This window comes from Psammomys obesus, unplaced genomic scaffold (genome assembly GCF_907164565.1).
Source record: "Psammomys obesus unplaced genomic scaffold, mPsaObe1.curated_primary_1811, whole genome shotgun sequence".
Taxonomy (NCBI): Eukaryota; Metazoa; Chordata; class Mammalia; order Rodentia; family Muridae; genus Psammomys; species Psammomys obesus.
The window spans coordinates 6,477,130-6,494,702 of record NW_026596166.1 but is presented as its reverse complement, the minus strand read 5'-3'; the positions used below and the strand labels follow the sequence as shown (position 1 = coordinate 6,494,702).

Below are 17,573 nucleotides of genomic sequence, written 5' to 3'. Positions count from 1 at the left end.
TACATTCTTGGCTAAAGGATATTTCGTTGTCATGATCATGTGGGATATTGGCACCTAACTTTCTGTACCTGCGATGTCTTTGTCACAAGTTGTCTGTGGCCTGTGATAATGTCCTTGTTGGTTAAATGCTTGGTTTGTAAGTGTGGGGACCTGAGTTTGGTTTGTAGACCCTATCTTAACAAGACCAGTGACAACAGCATATATGAGAGACAGGAGTCACTGGGTGGCTGTCCTACCAGCCTAGCCAGCTTGATCCAGGGTGGTGAGGAAACTTGTCTCAAAAATAAAATATTAAGACAGGACAATTGGGGTTGTTCTCTGGCCTTCATATGTACCCACAGTCTCACACATATATGCACACACCGTGTGCATGAACTGGAACATGGCCACGCCCTGGCACTCACATTAGGCTTATGCTGACTTTTTATGGTGGCTGGAGAAATGCCTTTTCTTTCTCTGCTTCTGCAAGAGCTGAGCCCGGGCTGAAATTCCTTGGAACACCACCGTGCGCATCATTGCGATCAGCTCTGCGAGGCATCATAACACAGAACTGTAGTTTCTGATTGTAAGTTATAATCAGACCTTATATCTAAGCCGAGAGGAGAGCGTGTTAAAATCTCTAACTTAAAATTACAATTCTTATTTCTCCCATTATGTGTGTGTTGGTGCGAATACCTTATGAGAGCCAGAGAACAAAATGGATTCTGGGGCTTGAACTCAGGTCAGTAGTCTTGGTGACAGCCTCCTGTCCCCTGCTGAGCTGTCTCTCAGGATCTCTAACTTTTATTCTGAATTCCTTATTTCAGTTTATTGCTGTGTTCCTCATTGACATTGAAGCCCTGTTAATAAACGTGTACGCATTTTTATTTCCCATCTTTCTGATAAGTTGACCACTTTATCATTAAAAAAGATACTTTATCTAACATAATATTCTTTGTCTTGAAGGCATCTTCCTCTGGTATGGCTACCACAACGCTACATTCCTTCTGCCTATAGCCTGCAAATAACTTTTAAAAGCAACCTGACTTCACTATCTAATTTTGCTGCTGCTTTTCTGTTTGTTCTATTTCCCCATCTTCAGTTTCTCCCATTGCTTAACGGATGCATCGATCATCTGTCCTCTTAACATTTGGTTTCAACTCCTTTATCACAATCTTAGCTATTCCTCTGTGTCTGTTTCTCAGCGGATGGCTTCTCTAGAGACCACACATGCTCATTTTCTCACAGTCTCTTGTGAGTCAGAGCTGGGCCACCTCATGGCCTGTCTGCTCTGCTTGATATCATAAACTCATAAACGATAGCACTCTGCGGTGTGTGCCGTGCTGTGGGTGGTGTGCATCCGTAGTTTTCCCCTCACTTGTGGCTTTGACTCAGGATTTTGTTTTCAGACCTTATCAACCCCATAGTGCAGTGTTACACCTGCCCTCGTTTCTTTCTTTCCTTTTTTTTTTTTTTTTAAGAAAACTAAAATTTAAAAAGTCCATCTTTTGCATCAGGACTGAGCACATCCTCTTCCACAGTGTCCTGAAGTGCTGGGGTGGGTTAGTGAGTGGGGCTTTTCTGAGGGGTAGGGGAAGAGATAGGGGAAGAAGAGAGGGAGGGTGGGACGGAGAGGCAAGGAGGATGGGGGTGCCATTGAGATGTGAAGTGAACAACTAAATAAAGGTAAAAGTAAAAAAAGAAACACACACACACACAAAACAAAACAAAACAAAACAAAACAAAAAATCTTTCTCCCTATTTACCTACCTACTTACCATTTCTGTTGTGATTCATTTTACCAGCTCTGAAATTAAATTCTTTCTCTTTTTTTTTGGAGTGAGTGAACGTGTGTTTGTTTGCACACATGTGTGTCCATGTGTGAATGAATGCCCCAGCACACATGTAGTGCTCACAGGACAACTTGTGGGAGTTGCTTTTCTCTTTGCAATATTTGTATTTATATTCATATTCACATATTTATATTGTTGTTTTGGTGCACTTAATGTGTTAGTTTTTTTCCTTGATCTTGTAATTCTCAGTCATTTGTTTTCATATTTTTAAATTTAGTTGACTATAATGCTGACTTTTGATACTCGTAATCTGTATGTTTATTTCTTTCCCAAGAAATTTGACAGACCCTAAACCATCATTTAAAAATATTTTTATTGCATATTTTTGCCATTTATTTATTTATTTACTTATTTGACCCTAGATAAACATATTTTGGACTGTTTGGTGTTCTGGGGACTTGTTTACTCTCTCTAGATTTTGTGTTAAGGCTGGGTCTTACAGTATTATCACTTCTGACTGGCTGCAGCACCAGTCCAGTGGCATTTCAAAATAACCCCAGAGAAGGTTTTCAATTTTAGCTCATTTAGATTCTTTTTGCTGTTTGGTTCTCTTGCACTGGATTTCACATTCTGCACATTCTTTGTGATCATTTTTTCCCTTTATCTGTTTGAAAGGTTCTGACATCCACTTCTGAGTTATCCTGAGGTTAGTTCCACTGACTGATTTTCCCCCTTGACGTGCATACTTTACTTGTTTCTCTGTTAGTCCACTCCATTCTGGCTGTGCACTGGGCATTTCAGACAAAGTGTGAAGTCACTGGAATCTTTCCCCTTCCTTTAGAGGGACTTTTCTCAAATTCAAATGACAGCTGATTCCTTTTGTCTTATGAAGTATTACATAGACTGTTTCCTTTTTTACTCTTGGTCTCACTTTTAGAACTGACCCTTTAGAGTTTGGTGACAAGACTGGGGGGTTTGCCAACCCTTCTAACTTGACCTGATTTTAATACCTACCTCAGTTTCCCTTAAAGTGGGAAGCATCTGGGATATCTGCCCAGCGTCTCCAGCCTCCTGTTTTTAGATTGCTTAGATAATCCTCCATGCAGAAATAGTTCAGTTTTTGCCAACATTTAAGCTAAGCTCACCTGTAGATATTGGGGTTCCTTTTCAATGGTGCTTTCCATTTTGGGGACCTACCCTGCTTATTTCCATCTGCTCTGATTGTGTTGAGCTCTGTCCTCTGATACCTTAGGTCAGTAAGGTGTCTGCCAGAGTTCTTACTGCCCTGTGCCTCCCAGATGTGGGAGCATTTTCAGCAAACAACCCAAATCCCATCCAGTTTCTGTCTGCTCTATATTTGCAACTAATCTGTTTAAATTTCTTTTTCCCATGGACTTACTTTTTATTTGTAAGAGTCACTCTAGTATTATCAGAACTGAACTCATAACTTACTTGGTTTTAGTGTAGTACTTTCTGTGTTACTAATTTTAGTGAAAGATTTTCTACTTGCTTTATTCCCATTTAACTATTGTAAGTGTCCTTTCTTCGTTCCTATGGGAAACAGAGTTGTCTAAACACCTCACGGAAGGTCTAGGCCTAGAAAGCAGGTGCATAGAGGACAATCAGACATTGGCCCTCCCTCCTGCCACTAACAACTTGTATACCTCTTCAAAGTTTTTCATGCCTCTAGCATTCCACTCTACTGAATCAAAGGATTGAGTGGTATCAGTGCTTTTCAAATTTCTTGAAATTACTAGGCTTTCACATTTATCCTATGCAAAAACCAAGTAACCCCTGAGTGCTAAGGACACAGAATCCAAACTTCCTTTGTGCATCAACCGAGAAGCATCAAGACTGGATGGTTTATAAGCCGTTTTCTGGCAGGAGTCCAGGGATGTCTGTGATGGGCTCTTGGGAAGGTCCCACTTTCCCCATAGGATTTAAAATCAGTTGTTGTCACATCTGACCTCCTTTTGGCTCTTCCATCTTACCCAGCTTCTTGTCCTCATTTCTGTCACCGTGGGAAGATATTTGTGGTGGGTATTTGAGAAATTGTCTATCAAAAGGATTTCCTGAAGTTGTAGTTACAGGTGGCACCAGGTCCTGCCTTGCACAGCCCACCACCCACCTGTCTCCACTTTCAGCTGAGAAGATATGAGCAATCCCTGCCTCCACCTAATCGCTCTGGTGTGGGCGGAAGGAATTAAGAAGCTTGGAACTGCAGTGATCCTTTACAAGATTTTCTCCATCTGCAAAACAGAGCAGAAAAGCTCCTTTCTTTGCATTGCAAGTTGGCAGGGTTTCTTTTTTTTTTCCTCCAAAATTTCTTTTCCCTGAAAGAAGCAACAACATGAACAGGTGTCGGGCACTGCCCACTGCCAGACAGAGCCTCCCCGAGGCCTACAGAAAGGGTCACAAGGTAAGGCGAGAAACAGCCAACACGATCAGCTTCATCTCCAACCATCCTAGCCCTCATCTCTTCTATTTTTCTTCCTCCAACAAGCCTGATGATGAACTGTCAAACCAGAATCTGTGAGAGAGCAGGCGTGTCTGTTCCTTTGCGTGTAAATGCAGTTCTGCGTCGAGGGGCTTAAACAGGGCAATGGCATGATGGCAATTGTAATCATAACTAACATTTGAGCAGGCCGTGTGCCAAGCACAGGCTAAATGTGAATGAATGCCTGGTTTATCTCTTTTAGCTCCCTCAAAATCTTTTAGAAGTGTGGCATGTCAGTTATGAGGACACTGAAGTTCCTGAGGGTTAAGACCACAAATTTCTCAACGGACGATATCAGGGTCAAATTCTGACAGCTTCGTTCATGTTCTTCCCCCATGCTCTGGCCTTGGCTGAGCATGTCTACCATCTGCAAGATGAAAGCAGAATTTCCTTTGCTTCTTAACAAACAAACAAACAAACAAACAAACAACTCAATCAAAATTAGAGTGAGGGGAATTTTGTGGCTATTGTTGGGACTCGGCAATGATGGGTCACTATGAGGCAGGCTCCCTGTGTCTGTCAGTTCATGAACTCCAGCAGTTGGAGAAGCCCGAGTTGTAGCTGGGTAGTGTGTAAATAAAGGGATAAAGCTGGGTGGCCAAGCATCCAAAGGATGGCAAAAGACTCTGCCTTCTCTTTCGTGGAAGGTGCTTACATGCTGTTACTATAATTCCACCCCGAGAGGAGAGATCTAAACATGCCTACCCCTCTTCAAGGTTCCAAAGACAAGCCAAGGCACAATTCTAAGAGTTTGCTCTGGAAGTCAGTGAGTTTGTTGGGCTTCCTCACAGAGTGTAGGTGAGGAAGGAGCTTAGGTTCTTCCTTCTGAGAAAGCGGCACTGAAGTCTTCACCCAGTAGGGGTGAGGGATTTCATCCAGCTATTTACATAGATGCCCTTCGAACTTTTTCAAGGATTTGCTCTAGCCCCTCCCCTAGGTCTGTACCCTCCCTGAGGCCACATGTGTTTAAGGCAGAATGTCAGACAACTTGTTGGGATGGGTGTCTGGATACTCAGGCAAGGGTCCCGGGACCCTTTCTGCCACCTCTTTCTAGGAGGGAATGTCAACAGTTGACACACCCCACTGTAAGGATCTTTTGTGAGTGGACCCAGCTGTAGCTTTGAAGACGGTGGTAGTTGGCTTAGAACACAGTCCTCTGTGACAGCCATCAAAGATCTATCCATCTATCTATCTATCTATCTATCTATCTATCTATCTATCTATCTATCTATCTATCTATCTGCATTCTCATTGAGTGAAACGAACAGAACATCAGTTTGAAGATGAATACATATCAAAGTAACTTATCTGTACTCAAGATAACTATGAAATTTTTTTCCTGTCATATTGACAAGTTAATTGCTAAAGGAGTCAAGATTTTTAGTGAAAACCTGCCTCTGTACTATTTTCAGACACTTATCTTGAAAGGAATTTGAACTTCATATTCACATGGCACTCCATTAAACACTGCCTTTTGTTTGAAATAAGTGTCATAATTTAGCCGAGACTGATTTTTCGGAGATTAAATTAAATGAAACTCAGATCAGCTATTTAGTTGTTGACATGGTTTCATTTCAAAGCAGTTAACTGGATCATTCAAGCAAATAAGAACTAAAATTTGAATCTTGGGAGAAAACCATTAGGAAGACAGACTGTAGAGTTGCGTGGCCACATACTTTATTGCAAACACTGGAGAGAACTGAATTGTTCCTGGCTTGGGCTGACCATGGGCAGATAACTCTCCCTATTTAAATGGGGAATAGATGCTCATAAGAGTAAAAAAAAACAACCTAATTTTATTTTCCTAGTGAAAGAGCACAGTCTTTTAATTAGTCTTTTTTGTTTGTTTGTTTGTTTGTTTTTCTTGAGGAAGTATTGGAACAAGATAGCCTTTGGAACAAGACAGTCTGGACTTGAATCTTGATTTTGTATTTAGAACTGCTAATGACTGACACTAAGTCTTAGGTCCTCATTAAATGAGCGTGCTAACAATATTGACTTCATTGGGTACTTGTATGGAGGAAATAAGTGAATATTTAACAAGTTTTAGAGGAATGTCTAGGTCCTTGTCTTAGTCAAAGTTCTATTGCTGTGAAGAGATGCTATGACCATAGCAACTCTTATGAAAGAAAGCATTTATTTGGGGCTTGCTTGTATTCAGAGGTTCAGTTCATTATTGTCAGGGCAGGAAGTGTGCCAGCATGTAGACTGACGTGGTGCTGGAGAGGTAGTTGAGAGTTCTGCATCTCAACAGGCAGGAGAAAGAGAGAGCGACTGGGCCTGGCTTGAGCATGTGAAACCTCAAAGCCCAGCTCTAGTGACACCCCTCCTTCAACAAGGTCACACCTACTTTCAGGAAGGCCACACCTTCTAATTGTCCCACTCCTGGTGGTGAGCCAACATTCAGCTCTAAGAGCCTATGAGGGCAATTCCTGTTCAAACCACCACAAATCTGCTGGAGGTTGAATACAGGATTGCGTTTGTCACTAGAATGGTGTCACTGTCACTGTCCAGTGGCATTCAGGAGATATTACAATTTCGTTTTCAGACTGGGAATGCTATGAGATCCTTGGGAAGTGAGGCTTAGAATAGGAGGTGCAGTCATATTTAGATCAGATGCAGAGTGACAGACTGCTAATCATGCAGCCTGCCCACACTCACGTGGATCAGCTGTCCTTCTCACTGCTCTTATCTTCCATCTAGCAAAGAGGAAACAGCCATTTGGCAGATGAAGGCTAAATGACAAAGCAAAGCTCTCTCTCTCTCTCTTTCATCCAAAGAGTAGTCTAGACATGGCTCTATTTCCTGATGTGATGACATTTGATGATATGCAAAATGCTTAGGACTAGAGGTTTTGTGTTCAAGTTTCAGCTTTGTTACTTTCTTTTGTTTTCTTATGCAAGTTATTGTTTTCTGTCATTGTTTATCTGTCCAACGTGAACAATAATAGTAAATAGAGTAAATAGAACATCCAAAGTTCCAAGAAGATTAAATGCTGAAAATAGGGTAGATATTATAGTTACCATATGATTATTATATTAAGTAAGGAGAAGCCTTACTCTGTAGACTCAGTGACTCATTGAGCAAAATCAATGTGTGTGTATGTGTCTGTGTGTATTTTAATATAATTAATAATTTTCTAGGTATGGGAATATCCCACATTGGTACATATATATAAATGAATGACTTATGGCTGTTTAAATGTTAAAAACTGGCCTAAGCATACAAATGATATCATAGAGTTGGGAAGAGTGCTAATGGATGCTTGTCCCCTTGGCCACTGTGTAGTTGCTTAGCAGAATGCTAAGCCAAACACATATTGGAATGAGGAGACTATTCCTTCTTGGGGTTTCTGGTGAGGGGCTATCTGTGCAGATTATTGAAATAGCAATGAAAGATCTAGGATTCTTTTGGACATTTTTTCTGGTCCTACCATGGTGCCGGAAAGAGTAGTAACACTGAGTTGAAATAAGTACGTTCTCTCGTTCATAGATGAGATGCTCCATGGAGATCAACAGGGCATGAATTGAATTTTGAAGCCCATCAGCCAGCAGTGATGGACTTGGAGAAGTTGAGTACTTGCAAAAACTGGAGAAATGATGGAGACATTAGGGATGACCCCATACAAAGGACACAGGACCTAAGAGGCTAAGGGACTTAGCCACATGGCTGCTAGCATGAGCAAGCATTATAAGGACCACCCCTACCCCCAGGCCCATTATGCCCCAACTCCAGGCTAAGAGGCTCCAGGTCAGCCTGCTTTGACTCAAATATGTACCTACCCTTTGTCAATAGCAGATCTGCAACTCTCATTGTTGGACTTCAGTTTGCCTCACGCTTTTTCTTTTTTTCTCCTCTGCTTCCCATCCTCTTGTCTCTTCCACTCTCTTCTCTCCTCTCTTCCATTCTCTTTCAAGAGAGCATGCTAAGAAACAGTAATTCCTCCTCATTGAAGGAATGCCATTGATAAGGTAAACACAAGAATTGTTTTATAGCAAACAGAAGAAGCCACTAGCCTGGTTTATGCCATAAAGGAAGGATGTTCTGAAAAATACACTATCTAGACAGAAACCTCAGAGACATTTTTAGCTTGTCTAGACGGGGGGGGGGGGGGGGGGGGTATGAGAATTCATTCTTAGGAAACAGTGCACAAGAGTGTATGTGTGTACTCTGGCTTGGGACAGCACTTGGTATTCACAAAGTGCTTAATTTTCAACAAGCATTTTCACTTACCATACCACCAGCATTGTTTCACGTAATAGGAAGACATCAGCTAACAAAAGAGGTGATAGGGGAGAAGAGAGGATGGAGATGAGAACTAGTCAAGGGAAGAGGGTCAGGGAAGCTTTCGGAATGAAAGGACAGTCATTCTGAGACCTGAATGGGAAGGAGCCAGCATTGTGAAAGTCCCTGAGAGAAAGAAGGAACAGCAGAATCACGAAGGGATCTTGGTATGTGGGAGAGGTTGAGAGACTACAATAAAGTGTGCTGGTGGGAAAACGTACAGATGATTTAAATGGCGTCTCATTAACATTACTGTGATCGGAAAGACCAAGAAAACAAAAGGGGGCGTAGTTTGCTGTTGGTAGGAGGGTTATCTCATGAAGCCACTGGAACAGGCAGTATGGAGGGTCCCACAGAAGTGCAAAGTGGAGCTGCTATATGACCTTGCAGTCCCTCTTCTGAGAACACACTCACAGGAGGTAAACACCGCCCCCTCATAAAGATATCTGTGTCCCATGTTCATTACAGCGCGTGATATAGAAATAACTTGTGTTTTTATTCGAGAGGTGGCTAAAGGATACGTGTGTGTATGTGTGTATAAGCATGCATGTAAAAAGTCTATTATTTAACCTTAAAATGAACTGGACTTCCCCTTTGGCACAAGGTAGATGGACCCGGAAGACATCACGCCAGGTGAAATAAGCTAGGGAGAAATAACGTTGCATGCTCCCACTTAGATAGAAAAAAAAATTTTTTAAAGGGCGTTCAATCGATAAAAACAAATAATCAGGCTTTCCAAAGTTGGGTTGGGGAGGGCACGAGGAGATGTAGCACAAAGGCTACGACACAGCAGATGTGAAGACTAAAGATTTAGAGAGCTAAAGCACAGCCTGAGGTTCTAGTTAATATGTTGTATTGTATTTAAGTTTTTATTAAATAAGTAGATTGTAGTCTCTCTTTTAGTCCCTACATATTAAACAGCTAGGGATTTGAGAAGATAGACACATTTTCTCACTACGATAACCGTTTCTCTCCCTTTCCCCATAGAATCACCTCCCTTGACAAACTTGTTCATATATATATGGTACAGTTATGTGTGTGTGTGCCTGTGTGTGCTCATGTGGAGGCCTGAGGTTGATATCAGCTATCTTTATCACTCTCTGCCTTGTTTTTTGTTTTGTTTTGTTTTTTTTAAGAGCATGGCCTTTTACTGAACTTAAAGTTCATGAATTGGCTAGAGTGACTGACTGACCAGCAAGCTCCAGGGATCTGACTGTGTCCACCTCAGCAGCACTGAAATTACAAGTGCATGCTGGGATCCTCTGCTCTTTACATCAGTGCTGGGGAAGCAGAGTTAGGTCTTCTTGCATGCAAGGCAAACACATCAGCCGCCAAGCTCTCTCCCCAGCCCCAGTGAAATACATTAAGAGCAGCAATTCCTAGAGTTATCTTGGTTGCCTTGAGAAACACTGAGAACATTTGTGATTCAAATGAGTAGAAATCCTTACACACAGTGAACTCCCTTCAAAGCTAGGAAGCCTTTGGAAAATCCTAGCTGGAAATATCTCTCCTCTGAAGTAGAGCTTGCCTCTGTGTGTTTTAATAAATGCAGCAAGACAAAGTGTACTTTTCCCCAAGAACTGCATATTGGGCAAATGTGCCTCTCACAGCCCTGCTTTTCCAGTTAGGGTTATATGCACCATCACCAATCAGCAGGGCCGAGGGCCAGCACTACATTTCAAGATGGTCATTATCCAGTGATGGGTGTCCTACTGTTTTCTCCTGGGTGCCAGCCATCTATCTCTAATTACTCCATGAGCTATCCCTTTGGCCCAGATTTCTGTTTCAAGAGTGCTTTAAATCCTTTCTATCCAGTTTGAACTTGTTCCATCAGGCTAATCATCCATGCTCTTTTTCTCCTTTTCCTGGTTTGTCTGTCTCTGGTTTGTTGGAGCACAGAGCCACACAGGGGACTTATGACTCTTGTTTGCTCCCAGTTAACAGCTTCGGGGATAATGAAGAGCCACCCACCTCTTCCGAGAGTGAGGAAGATGTGATCAAGCAGTTTGAGATCTCTGTGTCCCGATCCCAGAGTTTTCGTACGGGAGCACCAGAGAAGGGAAAAACAACAGAGTTGGGACAGAAAACAAAACGCAAGCATTTGCTGTCCACTTACCAAGAAGACAGCGCTGAAGTGTCTGCTCATGAAGGTATTGATTGCAGCATGTTTCTCCCTTACCTAGGCAAAGGATGGTCAATGGGAAGAATGCTGGTGAATAATTTAAATACCTATCTAAGAGTCCAGAGTGGGAAGAAAATAAACTATGAAACTGGGGAAAGGGCCCAGAAAGAATAGAATAACATTTAGCATGCTTCTTGGGACCTTCATGCTCAGAGCCCCCAGATCCTGGACCAGGGGAGAGTCTGAGCAATGCAGTTATTTTAGTAGAAGGCTAGATGAAGGGTCCTCCATCTAACTTCCCCTCTGCTCACAGTGGTCAAAGCTCTCCAGTCTTCCTTCTCTTTCATTGGGTGTATGGCAGCCATGGCAATGGGACTATCATGGCGCATCGTCCATCTTGTCAACTTGAGACAGAGAAAAAGGAGACTAGAGGAACTAAGAGATTGTGGTTTTACAATGAGAACAGGACAAGAGGAAAAAGGACAAAGGCTTGACTAACCAACAGGACCGTGTTGGGGGGGAGGCATGGTAGGCAGGAAAAGCTTGCTACTCATCATTCAGCTAGACTTATTGACAAAAGACAATATGACCCGTTTTGACAAACCACACATTAATGGCTGTAGACCCTCTGCCTTTCCCCCTCCCCTCCCCTCCTGTTCCCTAGTGTTCCACTCTGCATTCCTTTCCCTCCGCCAAACAGGCAAATGCTGGCTAATGAAAGTTAATAGTAGGTGACTCCCTGAGAGTCCCTTGCTTAATTCTAAAGCTAATGGCCCCATTTCCCAGAAGCCTGTGCGTCTGGGTTCTGATTTATACAAATGGCCAAGGCTCTGAGAATGGAGACAGCCACCCAGCCTTACCTTCCTGGAATCCTTGTCACAACTAGTAATTCTGAAGTTTTGACAGGTAGTGATAGAAAAGATGAAATTCCCTCTATTGGACAGAGGACAAAGTCTACTTCATTGAATGAATTACTATAAATGCTGAAGAAAATCCAAAGGATTTTTATAGAAATAGCCGCATGCTAAATTTGAGGTCATCAAAGCCGTGGAAAGATGAATGTTTGTATTGCTTATTTTTACTATCATTTCTTTTCTATGCATTGTTAAAGCAGTGGAATTGTTTAATGATAAAGAATAATTTTTTTCTTTATATTTTGCCTACTTTCCATTTAGCTAATTAATTTTACTTAGATTCAGTTTAATTGTAGACAATTCTTCCTGTTTAAAGAATGCATTAAAATGTTGGACAGTGAAATTAAATGCTCAAAATCCAAGTGAAATCTGGATTTGGAATGAACTGCAGGAGGCTTATTGTATCCTATGCTTCCGTTAAGTGACATCATGATGGATTCCTTACAAAGTCATTAGCAGCATATTCCAAGCTGTGCTTTTTCCCTAGGCATTTGATTCAGTGTTGCTTTATGTTGTTGTTAATGCATTCTTTTATTAAATAGCTATTTTATTCTTTGAGAATTTCATGCATATATATATATATATATATATATATATATATATATAACATATTTTGGTCATATCTACCTCCAACTTTTCTGCTCCAACTACTCTCCCAGCTTCATATCCTCTTTTTTTTTCCCTCTCCCCAAAGCAGCTGAATCCAATTCGCGATGCACACATGAGCAAGGTGGTAAGGCCCTTCACTGGAGCATAGGCAATGTACCAGTGACCACAGCCTCAGTGAAGAGTGACTCCCCTTCCACCAGCAGCCATCACCTACAATAGTTCCTTAACTATTAATGTGGTCTTCTAACCCTCCCCCTCCAAGCTACAGCTTTGACTGGCTTGACCTTGTTCAGCTCTCGTGCAGGTAACCTCAGACGCCGTGAGTGCCTGAATACAATGGCCATGTTATGGCTGGAAGACAGCTTTTCCCGGCACTCTGCCCTAGTTCATACTTCTTTTGCAATGTCTCTTTAACCTTCTTAAAATCCTCTGGTGATATTTTTATTATTAATTTATTTTTTTCTAATATGCATTAGTGTTTTGCTTGCATGTATGTCTGCATGAGGGTGTCAGATCTGGAGTTATTTTACAATGTGTCCTTAACCTTCTCCTGTATTTACCTCCCTCCCCTTCCATAGAGAGCCTCCCTTCCCCATCATATCGTCACTTGTACCCTGCCATTCCCCTTTACTTTCCTCCCACCTTCTTCTGAACTGACCCCATTTCCTTTCCCTAGGTTCCCTCTTTTCCCGTTTTCATGATTAGATCATGTGTGCTCTGCTATTTCCCTTCCTTTTTTCTCCCTATACACTCTATTCTGGCAATGGTTCCACTTTTCTTTCCTAGTTTCTGTCGTCATGACAGGCTATATGCTCACATCTGAAAATTTAGAGCTAGGAGTCTCCAGTAGAAGAGAATAGGTAATGTTTGCCTTTCTGGGTCTAGGTTACCTCACTCAATGGTATCTTTTCTAGATCCATCCATTTACCTGTAAAGGTCACAATTTTATCTTTCCTGTAATGGAAGGTTTGAGTTCCAGGCAGAGCATGAAGCTATAGCTTAATTGTTGACTTGTTGGGACTGCTTTTTTTAAAAATTTGTTTTGAGCAGTAACCTTAAAGCTAAGTAAGAATAGCTGCTCCTTATCAGCATGTCCAGCTGAAGCCTGTGGGCTACCTGTGGCCCAGGAGAGCTACAAATGTGGCTTAATTGCAAAATAACAAACTTATTTAAAACATTAGGAGACTTAAAAATTCATAATGCTATTGTGGATTTTTTGAGTGTGAACTTTGTAGATGACAATACCAAAAGGTGTGTATGTCCACTAAGATGTTTTTATAAAAGATAGATATCTTCTTCTCCATATCGTTAAAAAAAACTCATATCCTCAGTATCTCTAGCCAGTTTTGTTTAGAATGAGATACCAACCAGAGAAGCAGTACTAAGAAAACACACACACACACACACACACACACACACACACACACACATATGTGATTGGATTTGATTGTGCTGAGTAGACACAGAAATCATCAGCTGTGGCCTCCCTGGAGCAGGCCATGAGGAAGTGGATGCAAGAGCTCAGGTATGAGCAGGAGCTTCCATTCTTTGATACAATTTCTTCTCCTCCAGGAAGAGTTCCCTTCTAGCCCTCCCACTAACTGGTTGTATAGGACTGTCTCCTTCATTTGAAGCCAACTGATTATGAATCTCAGTCATAGTCGCAAAATAGCAACACACCAAGTCCTATTATCGTTTGAATAATTGGCACCCATAACCCAGTTAAGATATCATGCAGGTGGACCATTATGAATAGTGAGTGGCAACACTCTTCCTATATGGCTAGATAGAGAGTATGAAAGACAGTAATTATATAATGGAGTGTTCCATTATTGTGGCTCATATCCTGAACAAGTTGAACACTTTCTCTGGCCATGTGAATATATTCAATGTGACACAGTTATGGCATATAACCTCTAAAAAGCCAAGATCTATTTATCTGAAAATAGGCCATTTCCTTTGCATGTGTGTTTAAAGCGACGTGACCCTCTGCCATTTGCAGGCAAGGGAACTCTTATGGTGACACAACATTTCCTTTCCTTCTTGTTGCTACTTGACTTGTAGCCCAGACTCGATTTTCTAATTTGTCCCTCGCTTGTCTGCCATGGGAAATGCTTTGTTCTATTAATACGGTTTTATTTTTTCAGTTATGAATAATGTTTCATGGCTTAATGTAGCTGCTGAAAGTCCCCGCATTGCTGATCTAGGTATTATCGCCATAGGAGTTAAAGTCAGGAGACAATTTTATGGGGATAATTTCTTGCGAAGTTAGATTTTGTACCGAAGTCCTGCTGGGTACTGCACACATTGATAGACGGCCCACTGTTTAATAGGACATCTCACTGTTCATGTATGTGAGGAATGGGTGTGCTAATTAGAGACTTAGAAGAAAACCTTGCTTTATTGTAGGTTTTTGCATGAGAAGTTTCCTGCATTCTGTCGTTTTCTGTGGCTTTTAAATAGGCGTGTTTGTCAAACAACTGAAAGTATGAATGTAACATTTTTTGTGTGTGTGGTATCCTGTGGAAGTGTTTCTAAGAAGCCTGAGCTGAATATTTAAGAATAACACAAGAGAGAGAGAGAGAGAGAGAGAGAGAGAGAGAGAGAGGAGTTTTTCAATGGCTGGTGTGGTTTTGAAAAATTATAAATCCAGAGTCCAAAGTTGTGCTAATCTGGTCTTTACATAGTATTTTTAAAAATACACATGAGAATGAGTATATATATGCACAAATATACATATATGCATATATGCTCTTATATTCATATATACTCATCCATATGTATATATACCCATATATATTCATATGTATGCATATTGCTCATATACATACTCATCTGCTATACAAGTATGTATATTCATATACTTACATACAGATACTCATTCTCATGTGCTTGTGTATGTAGGCGGTGTGTGTGTGCGTGCGTGTGCATATAGGGGCGTGTACATATGTGTGAACATGTGTGTGGAGGTCCAGGCCCAATGCTGAGAGTCTTCCCCGATCATTCTCTACTTCAGTCAGTGAGGCAGGCAGGGTCTCTCCGGTAAACTCAGACCTTCCTAATAAGGCTAGTCTAGCCAGTCAGTTCTGGGCATCCCTCCTCTCTGCTACCTGGACACTAGAATTACATTTAACATTCATGTGGGTTCTGGGCACCCAACCTTTACTACTCACCCCTGAGCAATGGCCAAGCCGCACGTTATCTATTTTAAGCTTGAATCGGCATTTTCGTCCGCTGTACCCTGGTTAGTTACCGTCACCAGGATTCGGCTTTGCTCCACACCTGGCTGCTCCAGGTATTTGCTACACGACTCCTCTTGAACGTTATCTGAAGGTTTAGTGAAGATGTAGCAGCGGATAAAGACTCTGCGTGCTTATGCCTCCTGGGAGCCTATGAGATAGCTGAAGTTCTAAGACACTCCCAAGGAGCTGCTAGGGCACATAGAGCTGAACTAGGGATGTCTCTTGGATGCCCCACTCCTGTCTATGTCTCTCATTTTCTTTCATCCTAGGCTGGGGACTGTTGAGAGGGCCTGGGAGCTAAAGAGATGAGACATCTTAATTGGGGTGGGGGAGTCAGGGCTGAAGCTGTTGCTTGGGAGGTACCTGACGGGTTTGCTTTGTCTGCTGACACTGAGGAGAAATGAATGAGGTGAGTAGGGTCCTGGGGAGGAATGGGAGAGGAGAGGAAAGAGGAGGCAAAGGAGCAGAGGCAAAGGGAGAGCGAATGAAAGAGAAAGCCACTCAGGCTTTTACATTGGTATCGGACATTGGACCCAGGTCCCTGTGCTTACAAAGCAAGTGTTTTACCAACTCAGACAACCCCCAGCCCTGGTTTAATACTCCTTACTTTTTAATAATATGAGTATAAGGATGGATCTTTCTGCTAACGGTTAAAACCGATGCAACAGAACAGATAACCTAGAGGTAGTTCTAGAATGCAAACAGTAATGTAGCGAGGATGTGGTCTCCTCCTTCTGTGCTCCTTTGTCCCCTGTGGTTAGCACATCACCCTCTGCTCAGAAGGCTTCAGAAGGAGGAGAGAGAGAGAGAGAGAGAGAGAGAGAGAGAGAGAGAGAAACACTGAGCTGGAAGGAGTCAGGGATAGTTCAGGAGTTGGTTCTTTTGAGTGGACAAGACAGTGAGGAGAGGAGAGAAACAGCCAGGGAGCCCAGAAATGGATGGTGAGGTGCTCTGGAAACTGGAGTTTAATGAGTCGGAAGAATCAAGTTTGGGCCAGGCAGGTGAAAATGTAATATTTATGGGAAAAGAGTGCTGCTATCTGCCCAACAGGATACTATTGTACATCCATAATTACCCACCAATGGCTTTTTTAAAATAGTTTTATGCATGAAAGAAAGTGTTAGAAGATATGAACATTGTTCACACATCAGAATTTCTGTGTGGCTCGAATACAGAAGCTTTTACTTTGATCAAGATTTCAAATTTTTTTTTTTTGTAAAGATTTGTCCCCCCTGTAGCTGGCCTCAAGCTCATGATCCTCACCTACATTTATCTCACATAATGAGCTTTTCTTTTTACTATAGGGGCAAAGTTTATCCATCATGTGTGTGGGATTGTCTTCGAAGATGTTATTGTTATAAGCTTCGCTTCTGTGGTCTTGATTGTTGTGTATGCCATTGTTCGATTTTTCTAGATCGAAAGGTATAAAAATATACAATTGAAAATTTTTTTCATTGCAAATTTAGATTTGGATGAAACCAGTCAACTCAGTTATTCTGAGTTTCTGCCTTACGAAGATCGCCCCATCTCCGCCCTCTCACAGTACCCCTGTGAGAGCCGTGACGCCAGGCACCACGGCCCTTGTCATCAAGAGACTGTCGCCCTCCGAAGCCTCAGTCGTCCTTGTGCGAATGGCATCCTGGAGACAGAGACGGCTTTTATTAGTCAGGGCTTTGAGGATCCCTATGCCACCCACAGCTCCTCTGTGTGGAGTCCAGAGGCAAGTTGTTCTCCATTCTTCATTTTAGTACCATGTGCTCCTTCCCTTCCCTCGCCTGATTTCTCCAGAAAGGAAGTTATTGCCGGGCCTTAAAAAAAAAAAAAAAAAGAAAAAGAAAAAGAAAAAGAAAAGAAAAACCTTCTATTTGAAATAAATGTTTGTCTAGATGACCAAAGCCTCTGCGAATAGCAATAAAAGAATCACAAATACATCCTCTCAAAATGGACGTGGAAGAAGAATGTGGTGAGAGCAATGGAAAAGAAGCCATCAGGGAGTGCACCTTCACAGGGATATCCTGATACAAAAGGATTTTTAGAACTTTGGAGAGCCTAGTTGCTTTCCTTTGTGGAAAAGTGGGTTCTGTTTTATTTCACCCCAAATCCTTGGCTATGACTGCTAAATTAAAAATTATT

General features: G+C 41.9%; 1 protein-coding gene across 1 annotated transcript in view; it reads left to right on the top strand.

Moving 5' to 3' along the window:
• Syt16 (synaptotagmin 16) overlaps positions 1-17,573 on the top strand; it is a 101,488-nt gene that overhangs the window by 56,773 nt on the left and 27,142 nt on the right. Inside the window, exons 2-3 of the mRNA XM_055595283.1 lie at positions 10,491-10,703; positions 16,907-17,160. Coding sequence (XP_055451258.1) covers positions 10,491-10,703; positions 16,907-17,160 — 467 coding nt within the window. The remainder of the gene's footprint in view (positions 1-10,490; positions 10,704-16,906; positions 17,161-17,573) is intronic.